Source organism: Pollachius pollachius (assembly GCF_949987615.1).
Source record: "Pollachius pollachius genome assembly, chromosome: 20".
NCBI classification, from domain to species: Eukaryota; Metazoa; Chordata; class Actinopteri; order Gadiformes; family Gadidae; genus Pollachius; species Pollachius pollachius.
The window spans coordinates 3,690,685-3,710,168 of NC_136953.1; the positions used below are offsets into that span (position 1 = coordinate 3,690,685).

The following is a 19,484-nucleotide window of genomic DNA, read 5'->3' on the forward strand; positions in this document are numbered from 1 at the left end:
TCTCGGTATCACATTCCCCCCCCCTCTCTCTGTTTCCAACCCTCTCTCGCTCACACCCTCACACACACATTGCGTCTACCATGCTCTATCACTTGCCCCCCCCGATGCCATGCGCTGGTGTGACATACAGCCCTCGCCAAGCGGTCTCCTCTATTCCAGGGAGTGTGTGTGTGTGTGTGTGTGTGTGCAGTATGTGTGTGCGTGTGTGCAGGAGATATGCAGGAGATGTGAAAGGGAACACCATGGCTTTGGTTTTTTTGTTAACATTTCCATCAATATTTCTCTGCATTTGTCGGTGCGTTTTTCTGCATGCTTCTCGGCCTGTGTCTTTTGTGTGTGTGTGTGTGTGTGTGTGTGTGTGCATGTGAGTACAATGCGAGTATGTGTATGGGTCTCTTGCATTGTGTGCGTGTGTCTTTTCTGTGTGCGTATGTGTGGGGGTGCGTGTGTGTGCCGCCTGTCCTACCGCTGAGGTTAATCCCAAATCTTTTAAGCCAATTTCTTCTTAAACTAAATGCCCTCTTATCGGTGAACACTGACGGGGTTTTAAATGGGTCTAGCATGAGTTTAACATCCATTGCTTCCTCCCATATGGGCCTCAGTCACACCTAGTGGCCATCTTGGCTCCAACTTGATTCAAGATAGCTGGTAAGGGGAACTGAAGATGGAATTCCAGAGTGATTTCTCCATGAGTTCACTAGACCAGAAAAACAATGTTTATATACAAAGTAGCTTACTGACGTGTGGGTGATTTCCAATATCAATTATTTTTGTTCTCAGATTTAGGAGCAGATTTTAGGGCTAAATTGCTTATAAAATAACTCATATTTGGACTGATTAGAACAATTAGCAGATAATTTGTTTCCACACATTAGAGTTAGTGTGAATATCTTTCACTTAGAGCCAGAGGGAGGGAGAAAACCATCACTGCCCAATTACAGGACACAGGCGAGCGAGGAGGGAAGGAGGACCGAAGAGGAGTGAGACAGAAATAAGAGAGAGGGGGAAGAAGGCAAAGTATAAAGAGAGGAAGAGCAGGAACATGATGCAGGTTTAATGGAAGGATATGAGAGAGAGAGAGAGAGAGAGAGAGAGAGAGAGAGAGAGAGAGAGAAAGAGAGAGGGAGAGAGAGAGAGAGAGAGAGAGAGAGAGAGAGAGAGAGAGAGAGAGAGAGAGGGAGAGAGAGAGAGAGAGAGGTGCTGAAACAAATCAATGCAGAGAGTGAGAGCCAGGCGAAGGGAATGATGGTATGAGCGACAAGGGAGGAAGAGTGATGGATGGAGAGAAGGAGAGGGAGAGAGAGAGCGAGAGAGGCATTGGAAATCAGTGCAGAGTGTTCAACTGGATCCCTGGGGGAAAGTGTGTGTATGTGTGTGTGTGTGTACGGGGTGATCTGCAAAAGCAAACATACACACACACACACAAACACCAAGTGTGTACAAATGTGTTAAAAGTTCCTTTGATAGCCTCTAAGAGCACACACACTTTAAAAGACCATTAGACAAGAGCACATTAATGCTCTCACACACACACACACACACACACACACACACACACACACACACACACACACACACACACACACACACCTTCAAAGTGCTAAGTTCACAGCAGTCTACAATACATTGGCCTGCTTAGGGCCATGTGCTCCACCCATGTGCCGTCAGTCGTTCCCTTTACTAGCAGCATCTCACTTTTCCTGCGTGTATATCAATATAGAAACAGGTGACCACGAGCGGTTGCCGCGGGCGACAGGACACAACAGAATTTGTTCTCCGGGGCCACGCCCACTCTGATGCGTGCGCTGCGGCCCCCTAGTGCCACGTGGTACATGTGATGAGGAACACAGAGACGGAGCCAGAGGAGGAATCTTGTTGGGTGAGGGAGAGAGACAGGCGGAGAGCGGTAGAGAGAGAGACACACACACACACATACACACACACACACACACACAGAGAGAGGGAGGGAGAGAGAGAGAGAGAGAGAGAGAGAGAGAGAGAGAGAGAGAGAGAGAGAGAGAGAGAGGGGGAAGAGAAAAATAGAGAAAATTATAGTGACAACCAAATGAAGAGAGAGAGGAATGAAAATCAATTAGCCAGCTGGGATGGGCCAAACCATGGCAGGAGAGAAGCCAATGAATTAAAGGTAATGGAAAAACAAAGAGCAAACGCAGGGAGTAAATCTAAAGGGTAATGATAATGTTGATTGGCAAGATTGCTGTGTGTGTCTGTATGTGTGTGCGTGCCAGTGTGTCAGCGTGCGTTAATGTAACTCATGGATGCTAATTTCCTCAGCCAGGCCCCGTCTCACCCCGACTGGCCTGTAGAGGTCAAGGGTAACAGCTAGCAGCGGTGGGGTAGGCTAACCATGCTATGCTTACAACGCAATCTGCCAGCCAGCTGTGTGTATAGAATGATATGAAGGGGGAAAGGAGGGGGGGAGGTTAATGTGAATTAAATGAATCAGGCAGCACAGGGAATTCCAAGTTGGAGAAAGAGTAGGATAAATCGAGTGTTGCGAAATGTGAGACGTACGGCAGAGGAAATATTGACAGAAAGAGGCAAGAATGAAAAAGTGTCTCACAGAGAGGGAAGAAGAGAGAGACACACACAGAGACACACACAGACAGACAGACAGACGAAAAGGGAGAGAGAGAGAGAGGGAAAGGAGAGAGAGAGAGAGAGAGAGAGAGGGGAGAGAGGGACACACAGACAGATGAGGAGGGAGGGCAGGAGAGAGGAAGGAGAGAGAGTGGAAGGAGACAGAGAGAGAGACAGAGACAGAGAGAGAGAGAGAGAGAGAGAGAGAGAGAGAGAGAGAGAGAGAGAGAGAGAGAGAGAGAGGGGAAGGAGAGAGAGAGAGACACACAGAGACAGACAGAAAGACTGAAAGACGAAGAGGGAGGGAGAGAGAGAGAGAGCGGGGATGGAGAGACACATACACAGTCAGAGACAGAGACAGAGACAGAGGGACAGAAGAAGAGGGAGGGAGCCGGACAGAGGTTATCTGGGAAGAGCAGAGTGGCTGTTCTGTTGCAGTTAATCTGGGATCGTTTGCCTCGGCCAAGCAGGGAACGAGGGGCGGCAAGGCAGAACCAATCAGTGCCAGAGACGCCAATATGCTCTCGACAGGGAGGTAATCAGTGGCCAAAAGCGGGCGTGAAAACAGATGGAAGAAAAAATATATAAATAAAGGAATCATCATAGCAATCTTAAACTCCACCGATTTACCCGAGAATGATCCCGGCCTTCGTCTACAACAAACAAATAAATGAGTGCGCAAAACATAAAACACTGTCACGAAACTGTGGGGGTGAGGCATGTGTGTGCTCACTTAATGGGTTATAAGACGGCTTGGCAAGGGGGACTGGTTTCCCCGCCAGCAATACACGGACTCAGCTCAACCCCCTGAAGCCAGAGGGAAATGAATGTGTGAAAGGATTGAAAAAGTTTCCCCACCAAACTGAGTTAGTGGGTCGGACACCAACAAGCTCCTTCTATTTGCAGACATCCTAGGGCTGGAGGTCCTAAAGCCTGCCTGCTGCTGAACCACACGTATCCACAAATCCAATGCATCAATCTTTAGATAAAACGACAAAAAATACTACATTATTGAACTCTCACACCGCACTCCCTTTAGCCTGGCGGTTAGAGTTTGGAGGGGCATAGCCACCCTGTCCCACCCCTCCTACTTATTGTACGTCCCGGCACTTAATGTACGCACTTATTGTTGGTCGTATTTAGTTATAGTACTTAGTTGTGTAGCATCTTATCCTAGCTATCTCTGTTGTATCAAGAGAATGGGTTAACCTAACAATTGTTAGTGCTTTATACTTGGTTCTATGAACATCCTTACTGTACCGACAGCGATATATTGTTGTTTCACCTTCTTCTGACAAATGTACTTATTGTAAGTCTCTTTGGATAAAAGCGTCTGCTAAATGCCCTGAATGTAAGTGAGGTGGGCTGTCAATGTGCCAATGATGACATACTTGGAGGGGACTTCAGCATGGTGATCTCCATTGGTTTTAGCGGTGGCATTATTCGCCCCTTTATGCCCTATTACAACAACACAAGGCCTCCGCTTGAGCCGCTCGCAAGACGATATTTAAGAGATTAAGGGGCTCCTCACAGCTTCCTCCCATAACGCAGTCTAAGTTCCTCTCATCCCGCCACATTTGGATTCTCCCCATTGTTTTTCTTCACGCGATTAGCGGAAACTTTAACCGCTTCTCGGGGGGAGAATGGGGGCGGTCGTGTCGGCTCTGCTAAGGATTTCAACCTACCCTAATGGGGAGAAAGGAAGCTCGTCTAATTTGTGAGGGGGGGGGGTGAACCTCCTTTGACTTCTGTCATTTCACGCTGCCTACTCGACACGTTAAGTGTGAAAGCGGATACTTTGCCGGTAGATTTTCCGTGGCTTCGTGGCCCCGGATAACAACACAGATAATGGCGGGGGAAGCGACTCGCAAGTTATGTTTGACCCACAGGATAGACTGGGGAGGACATGGACCCAATGTGTAAAACCCCCAAAGCGATTCTTCTTTTACTTATAATGAGTTCATAAGTCTATAAGGGGGACACACACTTCTTTTGTGACCACCTTTGTCATAGGAATTAGTTCATCGTCCCACAGAAACCAGCGTTTGAGAATAACGCAAGATTGCAAATTCGTCTCGGTCTGTGTGTGATTCTGCCGAGTCATGGTCCATGAAGGAGATGCAGAGTGTGTCTTTGCGCCTCACCTTGATGAGGTCACCCAGCAGTTTGTTGGCCTCGGTGTAGGACTTCTTCACCTGCTTGAACTTGTGGCCCAGTCCCATGCTGTGGGCCTGTAGGTCGGGATCACACAAGATACAGCCAATCAGATCGGGGCAACACGTTACAACATTTAACCCCCAGCATGAGCTAGGGGGACATCTTAACCAGCTGTGAGCTGGGGCGTGCACGAGCACACACACACACACACACACACACACACACACACACCCCCCCCCACACACACACACACACACACACAAGAGTTGATACCCTGTGACATGTAATTTGTGTTTGATGCTTTCTTCTTTTCCCCCCACCAAAACATGTCATTATTCGTAGGGTCTTGATCAGTTCAACAACGACATTCGACAGAGGCAGCTTCAAACACCTTTGTCTCCATCTCCTTCCCCTTTGATCGTGTGTGACGTAACCCCCAGTGAGGTCTTGCAGGTACATACGCACTGTTGCTAGAACATTCGTTCTGATTATGTTTCTGTAAGATAGATGCAAGGTTGTAAGGCTGACCGCGGATGAAATAACGTTTAGCTGCGTTTTTCTAGCCGCGACACGCTGTTAAATAGTCTGTAAACTTTTCTCCTACAGTTCACAGGCAAAAATTCATTGCATCTCTTAGGCAATGTTTCGGTGGGCTTTTGAAGCAGACACCTTTGTCATTCTTGTTTTTTACGCTAAACAATTCTCCTTAGCATATCGCCCTGAGAGCGTCTGAGGCATTAATGGTGGCGTATTCTTTTCAGTGACCTGCGTGCCCCTTGAGAGAGAATGGGCTGGATATATTATGGGTAAGAGAACAAACTCTCCTGTCACTGACGGATTCTTAAGAGCCAAAGCCCTTTGTGTACCACAAGAATATTGTAAACATAAAACATAAATCAATGAAATAAATCAGCTTGGGTTGCACTGGGTTATAAATAACAGTGTTTTTGGCTAAATGGGGCTCACATTGACAACAGAATAAAGGTTGCAGCAGTATCAGCTGTCAACCGGCAATTAACCTTTCTTTGGGTCAGGTGAGGCCCCGATGCATAATACCTCGCCGCACACATCCCATATACACAAAGAAAACATAATAATAAATGAAATCCAAATGACTGCGCCACCTATGGAACGACCAGGCTAAAACCTGGAAATGCAGGTTGGTGTACTGTCCACCAGGGTTTGAACAACGAGCTCACCTGTTAGTGCAGGTTGGTTTGCTGCCCACCAGGGTTTAAACAACAAGCTCACCTGAAAGTGTAGGTTGGTGTACTGTTCACCACGGTTTAAACATTGAGCTCACCTGGAAGTGTAGGTTGGTGTACTGCCCGCCGGGGATCTCGTTCTCGTAGACGTCGGCGTTGCCGGACTTCATGGTGGCGGTGCAGTCGAAGGGCGCGTACAGCCCCCTGGCCACCTCCCAGTACTCACTGTAGTCGTAGACCTTCTCCAGGGGGATGCCTGCAACACACACAAACACAGGATACTTCAATAGGCTCCTTTTTACACTTCTGTTTAGCTTTCACAGCTTCAATGGACAGGGGAGTGAAGACAGACAGGAGGGGCAAGGTGAAAGAAGAGTCGCTGGGGACCGGAGGTCGGGAATCAAACTTCGAGCAGGGGGTGCAGAGGAGCGAGAGCGAGGTAAGAGAAATGTAGAGGCTTGAGGGAAGACAGAAGGGGAACGCTGGAGGGATCGCAAAGCTAAAAGAGGGGTTGCTTCTGAGTAAGGGCACAGTCTAGTTTTTTTTTACTGGTAAATAATTTTGCATCCCTCATCTGATATGAAGTCTGTTTTGTAAAACAAACACAACAATCCCCATGCTGTTAACGTGGTAATCGTTTAATGGTCGCCCCTGGTTTCATGTTTTTGTCCAGGCTGAATCCCTTCTTGCGCGCCCGAGGTAAATTCTTTCGCGGGTTGTGGGGAGAACGATCGGTGAAGGGGTTCACTTCCGCTGCCTTCCGATCTGTCATTAGTGGCGGTTGGAACGGACGGCCGTGCGTCCTCTACAAATCCGGCGCCAGGCCCAGAAAGGGGGCGGGGTGTTGCTTTCCTTGTAAAGCCTGTGGTTCGGTGATCGATACGCAGCTCCACAAGACAGATTCGCTCAGTCTGCAGAGCGTTTAATATTTATACGCCATCACTCTGCATGATGCAATCTGGAGAGCCAATGTACAGAAATAGGTGTGTGTGTGTGTGTGTGTTTGTGTGAATGTGAGTGACTGAGTGTGCGTCTTTGTGCAAATGTGTGCATGTATATGCAAATGTGTGCAAGTGTGTGCGAATGTGTGCGAGTGTGTGCATGTATGTGTGTGTGTGTACGTCTGTGTATGTGTGTGCGGGTGTGTGTACCTTCAGGGCAGCATCCATTCCCATTAACCACAAACGCTAGGAAACAAACACGTGCCATGTATATTTGATGGGCAGTCTGTAAATATAATAGATTCAACAGGATGTACAAGTTTGCCTGGCACAAAGCAAACACTGTTTCGCTGCATCAAAGGTGAGAATTACATTCTGGTCTGAGCTGCAGGAAGGGATAGGCTTCTACCGCACTGGTCAACTAGGTACAACAACTTATTGACTGACACTATCGAAAGAACTAGAACAATCTGGCATAGAATATGAATGAATACATAATTTACCCTCTACAGTTCCTTGTTTTGTTTTAAATTGCCTCATTTCAGGAGGCTGCATCCAAATCAATTTCTCCTCGTCTTAACGTGTGTTTCAGTGCTCCTAATGCTACTAGGAGGAGCACAATCAGAGATGGACCTGGTGACCCCAAAACGACACAGACACACCGGTATCGCCCATAGGAGGTTGTGGTCACACCGTGGAGCCCGAGAGCATAGTCACTGCCCGTAATTTGGGGGGAACACGTTCCGAGCTTAACCAGGCCTCCTGCTTGTCTATTCAGAGCACTGCGCCCACATCTCGACAAATTGGACACGTGGCACCTGTGCCGACCAGGGAGCCGCGCGGCGGAGCATGCAAATGTCAGTAATGGTTTGAAAAGCAGTGGTGCTGCTCGGTGGTTAAAGTAAGGAACTCGTCAGAAGTGGCAGGGTTTGTCCATGTTGTTCGGGAATAAGGGGTTCATGAGCCTGTTTGTTTTAACAAGATCAACAGGTCAGGTCAGGCCGAGACCATGAATGGCTATTTACATTCAGCGAAAACTTAAGGGCCAGGCAGGCAAGATGGTATCAGAATACTATCACTCTTACCAATAGAGCTACACTGATCTATGCAAAGCTGCATCAGTTCACTGGTTCTTATTCATACTGGTTTGTTTCTTTTCCAAAGTACAGCAAGTAGCTGGTGTGCAGATTCAAAAAACAAATATATTTGAATCCTGCTGCTACCTTATTCAAATTGGTTGTCATTTCATTCCTTTTTCCCTTACTTATTTTAATTTGAACACAGTTCTCGACACTGCACATGGTGACGGAGTACATAATAATCAGCCAGAAGCTACATAAGACATTTCACCTGAAGTTGTCATTTTGATTATTAATCTTTAACCACAAAATATATCAAGGCCAGTCATAATTTTCTATCCTAAATGAATGGACTTCGAACACAGAAGACCTTCCCTGGCAACAGATGTACTGGTAGACATTTCACCTGTACTTAAAAAACAGAAGTTCTAATTCCAATAACTTGCTTGACAACAGGAAGTTCCAATTAAACAACTGTGACAAAGGCTGGTTCCATCATGTGGTCCCAGAAACGCATGGAACCAGGTTGTAATTGCACAGCCAATGGGGCGGACCCAACCTTCCTGGCCGACATAACCCTAACCCCAACCCTGTCCTGAACAGTCAGCTACTGTTTCAGTACCAGTCAACCTCCTCAACCTCTTGGGCTACTGCCGCCCCAGACTTAACATATGTGTTTGTGTGTGTGTTCAGTAACAGTCACGCTCCAACAGGAGGGTTGGCAATCCTAAACTGTGTGTACACCTCCAGATCAGCAGATTATCCAGGAGTTCCTCCATTCAGTGGAGACTTACTATCGGTCCCTCCACATAATGAGTAACCAACAATCAAGAACCAGTCCCTAAACACAAGGCAAAATGTCACCCGCTAAGATTCCCAGGCCAGATGAATCAGAGCTGTTGGGTTGTTTTCCTCAAAAAATGGTTTTCACTGTGTGTGTGTGTGTGTGTGTGTGTGTGTGTGTGTGTGTGTGTGTGTGTGTGTGTGTGTGTGTGTGTGTGTGTGTGTGTGTGTGTGTGTGTGGGGGGGGGGGTCTGGTTTGGTTACTCTTCAACCGAGTCTGTATTTATTGATAAGCTGTTATTGATCACCCTGTTGCTCCTCCGGTCCCCTGGGAGCCGACCGGACACTATCTAGTTTACACGTCCCTGCGTAAGGCGAGGCAGCCATGTCTTTTTATCACCACGGCAACAGTCGCTTATGAGGTTTAATGGAGTGACGAGGGGAAGAGGAGGAGAGGAGGGGGTATTAGGGGTCTTGGAGAGGAAGAAAAATAAAACACGTACAAAACTCATCAATTCTCCCGTCCATCAGCCGGTGGGCATACTGATCACGCACACACACACGGACACACAAACACACACAGGCTACACAATTTGTTGTCATGGAGAACAAGGACTGGTAATCCCCAATTGTGTTGCACGCACACGCACACACAGACACAAAAACTAGAGACAAAGGGTTACACTGAATCATGAAAAAGTGTGCACGCATGCACACACACACACCTACGCACACAAACAAGCACACACACAAACACCCAGATATGAGCTAAGCAAGACAAATGGAGGTTGAAGAATGGGACAAGAGGGACAAAATAAATCCAACAAATAGAATTTTGGGGAGAAAATGTGGGGGATGACAAATAAAGAAACAGATGAAAAGGGAAGGAGAAGGCTGAGAACGGTCCACCCTGGCCTCATGGCTCACCACAGAACAATTGCTGTGTGGGAATCCCATGAACACACACGTCTTCATTAAGCACGGGCACGAGTTGGTTGCACTCACCAACATAGAGGAATAAAGTAAATACTCCTAAACGAGTTTGTGTGCACGCCTGCACGCACTGCGCCGGGTTCCTCTGTTTGTGTTCCTGCATTGTTGACGGCTATATCCAATTGGTCCGCTGTTGTGACGCCTGAATATTGCCTTGTCAAACCGACAGATAAGTGACATCCAGACTTTCACATATTTGTTCGTGCGAGTGTGCAAGTGTGTGTGTCTGTGTCCCTCGACGGCTGTGTGTAAAAGGGTAGAAAGTGTATGTGTGTGTGTGAGTGTGTTTAATCATCCAAGAGCAAACATTATTTCTTATTTAATTATAAGTTATAATTATGAAGAATGTATTAAGCCAAAAACACAGCCATTGAACCGAGTGTGTGTGTGTGTGTGTGTGTGTGTGTGTTTGTGTGTGTGTGTGTGCGCCTGCCCGTTTGTGTGGGTTTGTTTCGAGATACTTGGCATCATGCTGATGTGCACTAATGCACAAATTAGACCGCCTTGTGTTTTAGACTCTGGGCTCTACAGAATAAATAATGGAGAGCTTGAGGGCAGCTTCCAACCAACTCCCCCTCCTCCGGTGGTGTGTGAAGACGACGCAGGCGGGAGGAGGGGGTGACGGAGGCGAGAGCGAGGTAAGAGAAAATTAGAGGCTGGAGGGGAGACAGAAGTGGAACCCGGGAGGGATCGCTAAGCTAAAAGGCCTAAAGCTAGCCCACACCGTGCCCCAAGATAGTGTCAACAAACAGCCTTGTGTTTTATGGAGTGCCATTGGAAGCACTGTTTTCGTAGGGAAATTGAGGGATGGAAAGAGAGACAGAGAGACAGCAGGAAACAAAGAGAGAACCAGAAGGACAGGTGTTAGAGAGACAAGGGCAGGAGGAGAGAAGGATGGAAGGGGAGGCTGAAGGAAAGAGATGAGGGGAAACAGAACGACGAATGTGAGGGGGACATGGGCAGGGTCATGGAGGGGTGGAAGGAGAGAGAGGGGAAAGTCATTGCACGGCAAAATTGGTCTACAAAGCCATCGGAGCAAAGAAGGTATTAATTGAAGGAAGGCGGGGAACGAGGGCGTAGAGCGGACCAAGACCCTATCCTGAGGAATAGAGACGTGGAGAGAGAGAGAGACACACACACAGATGGAGAGAGACTAACAGAGAAAGAGTATGGACGGATATATTGAAATAAAGAAATAAATAAAGCGACGTGCGTGCACCTGCAGGCAAGGAAGCTGAAAGAGCCCAACCAGAGTCACGCAGGCCTACGGCTGAACTACGACGGCGACACGGGGAACACGGCGTTCCTTCACTGCCGCACTCCTAAACTCGGAACAGGAAAACTAATTCACTATGAATAAATAAAGCGAGTGGTACGGCGGGATCGGGTCTAGCGACGCAGAAATCATCAGTCCTATCTTTCCGCTGCGACTCCCGTCTCAAGTGTTTTATGTGAATCAATATATTCCACCGTGCCAAAAAAATGAACACCTTTTCGAGAAGCACTGCAATGCCATTTATTTATTTATTTGTCATGGTTAAGTCCCTTTTACGATGAGTCCCTAAGCCTGCCAGCGGACTAGTCAGGGAATTGGTATGAAGGACCAACCGGCCTGGCTTGGTCTCATAGCATAACTAAGCCACGCGGCTCACAGCTAATGGAATGAGGAGGAATATCAATTAAAAAAAATAGATTTTTCTATAATTTATAAGATATTCAATAAAACAAAATGGATATTTTTTAATTAACTTACTATGATAAGATATTCTAATATCATATAAATATAGTATATAGATGAAATATATCCTATAATAATATGTATTTCATTTTATGTTTATTCCTACAATGCTGTGTTGCTGCGGTTTGCCCTCTTATTTACCAATTATCATTTATCAAAGAAAACGTTCAACTATTTAATTGGATAAAATGAAATTCTTAAATTACAAAGGTTGAGCAGCCAGTTAGCATAGCCGCGATGAATGTTCAGCTGTAAGTCATGAGAAACACTGTAGGCTAGCTTTAGCCACATATAGCAACCACCCAAACCCTAGCACAGAGGAGACAGGCTAGCACGTACCGGTGTCCAGCTTGGTTCCCTTGGCGCAGGCCACCATGGCCCCCATGCTGGGCTGGGAGGTCATCCCGGCCATGGAGTCCACCTGGAAGGGGGACATCGACACACATAAACCCCCCTCCTACTTACACCATCCCTAACACACGCCATATATACACCACTATGGCACCCATGTCGGCAATTTCTCGGAACTTAAATGCGTGGCATTTCAGTTCTTCGGGAGATCTTTTTATAAGTGCTTTTAAATGTCATGATGACATGTATTGGAAATTAGAGTGAACAAGAAGGATGAAAACATAGCAAACCAAGGTTAAGTGAGGCCGTTTTGTATCTTAAAATAACATTAAGAAACAGGGGAGCCATTTTAAAACAGTATTAAAAGAAATGCGGAGTCATTGCGAGTCATTTTCTTGTGTGGACCAATTCATGTTCTCCAATGTAACAAAATGGCCCCAATACAGTTTGTGTTGGTCCACAACACGTGTGGTGAGGAGGTTAATGGGGTTGAGGGGGTGAGGAACATGACGCACCGCCACATCCACCACATCGGCTCCGGCCTCGGCGCACGCCAACATGGCGGCCACTCCGGCGCCGGCGGTGTCGTGCGTGTGCACGTGGATGGGCACGTCGGGGAAGCGGTCTCTCAGTGCACCAATCAGCATCTTACTGGACTCCGGCTTCAGCAGACCGGCCATGTCCTGGAGAGAGAGAGGGGTGAGCGGGAGGTAAGTACACTCTTAGAAAGAGAGAGAGAGAGAGAGACACTCTGGGAGACAGATACACTCTGAGAGAGAGAGAAAGAGGGGTAGGTAAACTACAGAAAGAGTGAAAAAGGGAGAGGGGAGATTGATCGGCGGAGAGAGAAAGACACGAAGATTGACGAAATGTAGAAAGAAAGTGAAGCGAGAGGCGGAGAGGGAGAGGAGGAGAGGCAGACAGATGAAGAGTACAAAAAGCACTTTGAGGCACGGTGCGAACTGTATAAAACAAATGCGCCTCAGAGGGGGGGCCCAGACCCGACGTCGCTTCAAACTGTAATTTCCCTAAAAAAAAAACGCTTTTTCCTTACCGTAAGAAATAATTACAGTATATTTGGTAGTATGAAAGACTGAAGTAGTCGTTGCTTTTTAATGCTTTAGGTTCGCAACAACCCCTCTGAATAACTTTGGAGGTTTTATTAGGTGTACATTTGGTCTTCATTGATTCAAAGCACTCCCAGCCCGAAGGCACGGGGCTATCCCTCAGACTTACGGCCCCCGTTCACACCCCAGACAAAAACACTCCTCCACGTTTCAATTTCAGGTATTAAAATTCATGTTCTGTAAAAGTTCCCCGCGTCCCGCCGGAGTGAAGTGTAAATTAACGTCTGCGAAGCTCTTTGAACAGCGGGACATGAATGAATTGAAGTGGCTTGTCTCTGACAGTCTTTATGACGATCATAAAGTGTGACACAAATTAGAGTTAGAGTTAGCGTTTATTATCGCGAACATTACATTTCTCCGCCCGTCAAAGCTGATATATGGCCTCCTATGTGGTCGCCTCATCAAACTTGGACGACACAAACGCAAACAGGAGAGAAACTCAATTTATTTTGTGTTTAAAGAGCGGTACGTCATTACAAACCAAACCCCCCTGTTTGGTTATGCGGGGGGATGAGGTGAACATTGCTTTTCATGCTTGGCTGACCTGCCCGAGGTTACTCAGCAAGAGCCATGGAAGAATTTTCCAGGGGTGATTATTTCCTGGGTTTTTTAGAAGTTAAGCTCATTACTTGAAGGCGGCGTGACTTTTGTGCCAAGTCTGTCAACGAATTTCTCAGTGAGAGACTTCAACGTTTCACGTTCCAGCATATTCCGTCATGCTCCGGTATGAAGGAATCGATTCGGGCGACGAGAACACACGTCGTGCCTTCTGATTTAAATTGGTCCGCCCTATGCAGGGTGTTCTTGTGTCAGAGTCGAATACCCCTCCGACCAAGTTGTGAACGATCAACATTCAGTGTTGGAAAAATAAAGCATTTATTGCGTCCAAATTTTGGATGGATTGGATAAATGCAAAGCTAGGAAGATTTCTAATTCCTGGACGGAACTGGTCGAGGTGTTCCGGAAAAATCCGGAAGAGACAGCACGGTTCTGGAGACTCCTCCCAAAATCTAAAATGGCCACTTTGTAAGCCCTATGTGCAATATTGTATGTTGTATGTCCTTGCACTTCAAGTACTTGGCATTGTGTAGCACCCTATCCTAGCTAACTTTGTCGTATACAGGGAATGGGTTAACCTAGCGACTGTTAGCGCTTGGCACTTGTTTCTATGAACATCCTTAATGTACCGACCGCGATATATTGGATACCAGTGCTGCTAAATGCCCTAAATGTAAATGAAGTTGGATCGGGATGTGCCCATCCCTATGTGCCCATCCCTATCCAACTGCAGCTCAAAGAGACCTAAAACAAAAAGCCCCAACCAAAACCGCCCAGCCAAAGGCACAACAGCCACGTCCCCCTTCCCTCCCCGACCACGGGGCCTTCCCCCCACCTTGATGCAGAGGACGTGGGTGCCTGCGCGGACCAGCTCGTCGGCCAGCTTCATGTAGTAGTCCAGGGAGTACTTCTGGCGGGCAGGGTCAGAGACGTCGCCCGTGTACGAGATGGCGGCCTCCACCACGCCGCCCGCCGCACCTGCCGCCTCCATGCCCAGCAGCATGTTGGGCAGGTAGTTGAGGGAATCGAACACGCGGAACACGTCCATGCCATTCTCCTTGGCCACCTCGCAGAACCTGCGATGGGGGGGGGGGGGAGTGAGGAGACGTGAGGTTCGGGGAGGAACGGGTTTGGCGGGGGAGAGGGGTGAGGGAAGTGAAGATTTGGTGGGAGGGGGAGAGGGGGAGAGAAGTGAAGAGGGGTGGGTGGGTGGGTGGGGGTCGTTTGGGGAAATGAAGGTTGAGTGGTGGAGGAGGAGACGGAGGGAGGGAGGTGAAGAGAGTGGAATGGGCGATGAGTGGAGGGGGAATTGCAAGTTGAGATTGGTGGAGGGGGAAGGGGGGAGGTAGAAATGGGTTGGAAGGGTACCAGAGAGAGAGAGAGAGAGAGAGAGAACAGGAAGAGTTAGAGTGCATGGTATTAACACGTGCACAGCTGGCTTACTGCCTGTAATATTCAGACACACAAAAGGTTTGTTCGCAGAAAACAAGCTTTCTTTTTTGCAAAGGTACATACACGCACACACACAGCCAAGTGCATTGGCAATGCACACTGCAATACAGATAACGGGATAGTGCTCTGGGATAAGCCCTTTAATATCTACCTAAGGGGCTCCAGCACTCAAACCAACCCCAGAGTCAGAGAGAGGGGAAAACTGAATATTCGTACCGCTGGTAACGCTGGCACAGCTAGACTCACGGTACAAAAAAAAGGAAAAGCGGCTAAACAAATTTCATGATCCTGGCTGTTGCTGGCAAAAGCCGACAGTATTGTTGTCTTATCACGGAAAGGTGTGTTTTCAGGACTTTACGGAGGCGGGATAAAAATGTATCTCCGCTAGGATGCCATGTCATACATAATAGGAAAAGCCAGTTTTGCATACATACATTAGCTTATTTTATATTTGCCATGTTTGATATCTCTCCCTCCGTCTCCGTCCATCTATCTTCTCTCTCTCAGTCTCTATTTTTCTGTCTGTCTGTCTGTCTGTCTGTCTGTCTGTCTGTCTGTCTGTCTGTCTGTCTGTCTGTCTGTCTGTCTGTCTGTCTGTCTGTCTGTCTGTCTGTCTGTCTGTCGGTCTGTCGGTCTGTCTGTCTAAAAGTAGCGGATTGGCGCAATAAGCCTGGTAGCATTCTTATGGCTAAGCGTCTTGTGCTTTGTTTGATTTTTCCTGTTGGCCGCGCCACAGACAAGACACACACAGACACACACGGAACCCACACACACATCAATACCTATCCTGCATTGAATCGATTCACAGGCCCGAACACATTGAGTCAAACACAAAGAAAAAATAAACAAAACAACATCCTCATGGTGACGCATGCAGTGCTCTGACCCTGTGAAATATGGTAACAACTTAATTCAATTACACCCAATTACACTTTGGTTATTCGAAGCTCGGGGTTAGGCTTAAATGTGATTTAACGCCACCTCACTTCATCTATGCGTGTTTGGGTGTGCATGTGTGTGTGTGCGTGAGTGCGTGCGTGTATGTGTCTATGCGCACAAGAGGGGGAAGGAAGGGATATTGAGACAGACAGATGAACGAGAAAAGAGGCGTTGTACATGAAAAGAGAAAGGTAGAGAAATGGGGGGGGGGGGGGACAGATGAGAACCATTTATCACAATCATCTGCAGATTGCAGACGGAGGTCCCTCCACAGGCCACAGGGCGGAGTAGGGGGAGACGATAGACAATACACAGAGGGAGGGGGAGAGAGGGAGGGAGAGACATGAGGGTAGAGAGAGAGAGAGATAGAAAGAGAATGATTGCGAGAGAGAGAGAGAGAGAGAGTAATGCGTGTGGTGTATATTATATTTCAAACCCTAAATACAACTTTTTTCAACATACACCAATATGTGTGAATGGGGTATGTATTAATCTTATTTAGATTCAGAAGAACAGAGTGTCCCTTATTAATATTAAGGCAACTCATTTATTTATGTGAGAGTGTCTGTGTGAGGGAGGGTTTATCTAAGTGAGAGACTTTATATACGTGTGTGTTTAAATAATCCAAGGGAGGGAAACTAAGTCTGTGTACCTGAGAGCAGTGGTCAAAATGAAGTGCTTCCACCAGCAAAAGGTGGATCGATTTGACAGGTTAAAGAATTCCGGGTCTGCATAATAAAACAATCGCTTGGCGGGGAGATCTCTCTACTCTGGCAATGAAAAGACTCAATTCTAAGAGCATTCTAAACCCTGAGAGTGTTTTTTCAAATGAGACTGACTAAATGACACCGTTATCAGAGTTGCTGGTCGAACACAGGGTTATCAGGGTATATGTGTGTGTGTGTGTGTGTGTGTGTGTGTGTGTGTGTGTGTGTGTGTGTGTGTGTGTGTGTGTGTGTGTGTGTGTGTGCGCGAGTGTGTGTGTGCGCGAGTGTGTAATTACTTGATTAAAGTGTTGTCAGGCTAGTTGGTGTTTATGTGTGTGTGTGTACCAACTTGAACACGGCGTTGTCTGGGTAGTTGGTGTTTATGTGTGTGTGTGTGTGTGTGTGTGTGTGTGTGTGTGTGTGTGTGTGTGTGTGTGTGTGTGTGCGCGCGAGTGTGTGTGTGTACTTACTTGATTAAAGCTTTGTCAGGCTAGTTGGTGTTTATGTGTATGCGTGTGTGTGTGTGTGTGGGTACTAACTTGAACACGGCGTTGTCTGGGTAGTTGGTGTTTATGTTTGTGTGTGTGTGTGTGTGTGTGTGTGTGGGTACTAACTTGAACACGGCGTTGTCTTGGTAGTTGGTGTTTATGTGTGTGTGTGTGTGTGTGTGTGTGTGTGTGGGTACTAACTTGAACACGGCGTTGTCTGGGTAGTTGGTGTTTATGTGTGTGTGTGTGTGTGTGTGTGTGTGTGTGTGTGTGTGTGTGTGTGTGTACTAACTTGAACACGGCGTTGTCTGGGTAGTTGGTGTTTATGTGTGTGTGTGTGTGTGTGTGTGTGTGTGTGTGTGTGTGTGTGTGTGTGTGTGTGTGTGTGTGTGTGTGTGTGTGTGTGTGTGTACTAACTTGAACACGGCGTTGTCTGGGTAGTTGGTGTAGCCCACGGCGTTGGCCCCTCTCAGCAGCATCTGGAAGGGCACGTTGGGGATGAGGGCGCGCATCTCCTGCAGACGCTTCCACGGACACTCGGACAGGAAGCGCATGGCCACGTCGAAGGTGGCGCCTGCACGCACACACACACACACACACACACACACACACAAGCACACGCACACACACACACGAGGATACAGCCAAAGACACAGACACACAGACACAAGAACACAGTCACACACACGGACACGTATACACACACACATACACAGACAGACACAGACACGGACACATAAGTGTACACGTACACAGAGAAGCACACAAAAAGTAACTCACATTCAAATACAAACATACAAAAACATGCAGACAGACAGGCAGAAAGACAGACAGAAACACAAGGACACAGACAAAGACAGGTGCACACAAACGCACAAATATAGATAAAGACAAGCGCGCACACACACAGACACACACGAACAAAAACCACACCGAGACAAATAAGTTTCGTCAGAAAAGTGTTACATGTTCACTGCTTGGTACAGGATTTGCGAACAGACTCAACCATTAGTGCACACAGTCACGCGCGCACACACATGCACACAGATCTAATCCAATTCTAACACCCGAGTAATTTTGAATCAACGTTTTTTTTATTATATAAATCCGAGAAATACAGTCAGAATGAAATCACCAAATGAAAGGCGTCAGATAGCATCGGTCTCTCACGGTCTTTCCCAGCGAGTCGATGGCTAAACCCCACTAAGCATATCTTAGCTTGCCATATCTTAGCTTAGCATATCAGCTACAAAATGGTCACGCCTTCAGAGGGCTGCTGTTTCAATCATATGAAAGCCTTGCCTGTGATCATTAAATCTCTGTTTCTCAGCATCCTACACACACACCCACACACACACACACACACACAGACAGAGAGAGAGAGAGAGACAGAGAGAGTGAGAGAGACAGAGACGGAAACACAAACAGAGACAGAGAGAGAGAGACAGCGAGAAATACAGAGAGAGAGAGATTATTCATTGAACATGCTCGTCTTTTTGTGTTTCACTCTGCTCCGGCGGCAGACCGTAGAGCTCTATCAATGCCGCAGTATCAATAATTGATCATCATTCTTTATAGTGTCAATTATTTGATCAAGACCGCATGTAACCGCTGTAACTTTAAACCCACAGGCACGGAGCGGGTCAAACGGCCACGATTAAATATTATGCTGAACACGCCCGATGTCAGCGCTTAATCTCATCTTCACTGATTCATCAAATGATCAGGGTGTTGACTGGAGCAAAGCTCTCCCGCCAAACTAGACTTCCCAATGCGTGAATAATGGCAGACGTTGCAGTTCTTCTATTTCTGGTCGAGTGTGTTCATAGGCTGTGTATGGCTGGAAACATCCAGATTATGCACTTTCCACCTTTTCTGAAGACTGTGTATGTAAGGCCTCTTGCTCAAAGACCCCTACAGGAAGACTGCAGACAGCGGGGTTCAAACCTTTCAGCCGCATCCTCCGTCACCGATAGATGTTGCCCTATAGAAAACCCACTTGGTGCCTCTGACCCACTTTTAAACGCATGCACCCACTCCTGTAACACCATACAGGAGGAGACGCTATACTGGGATGGCGGTGGTGGTTGGGGGGAGGGGTGCTTGGTTTTCAGAGAGCTCTGTGGAATAATCTCCTCAATGATTCATGGAGCCTCCGAGCACGTAAAACAACTGCAGGCCGCATTCGGCACACATCTCTCTCTCTCTCTCTCTCTCTCTCTCTCTCTCTCTCTCTCTCTCTCTCTCTCTCTCTCTCTCTCTCTCTCTCTCTCTCTCTCTCTCTCTCTCTCTCTCTCTCTCTCTCTCTCTCTCTCTCTCTCTCTCTCTCTCTCTCTCCAAATTCAAATGTGTACACTTGAAACAA

The 19,484-nt window shown here is 47.3% G+C and overlaps 1 protein-coding gene across 1 annotated transcript in view; it reads right to left on the reverse strand.

The window, feature by feature from the left end:
* The window catches only part of LOC307091149 (pyruvate carboxylase, mitochondrial-like), a 244,143-nt gene that overhangs the window by 17,447 nt on the left and 207,212 nt on the right, over nucleotides 1-19,484 (reverse strand). Inside the window, exons 16-21 of the mRNA XM_079758053.1 lie at nucleotides 17,537-17,693; nucleotides 14,369-14,609; nucleotides 12,364-12,531; nucleotides 11,837-11,918; nucleotides 6,062-6,219; nucleotides 4,746-4,832 (exon numbers count right to left, since the gene is read on the reverse strand). Coding sequence (XP_079614179.1) covers nucleotides 4,746-4,832; nucleotides 6,062-6,219; nucleotides 11,837-11,918; nucleotides 12,364-12,531; nucleotides 14,369-14,609; nucleotides 17,537-17,693 — 893 coding nt within the window. The remainder of the gene's footprint in view (nucleotides 1-4,745; nucleotides 4,833-6,061; nucleotides 6,220-11,836; nucleotides 11,919-12,363; nucleotides 12,532-14,368; nucleotides 14,610-17,536; nucleotides 17,694-19,484) is intronic.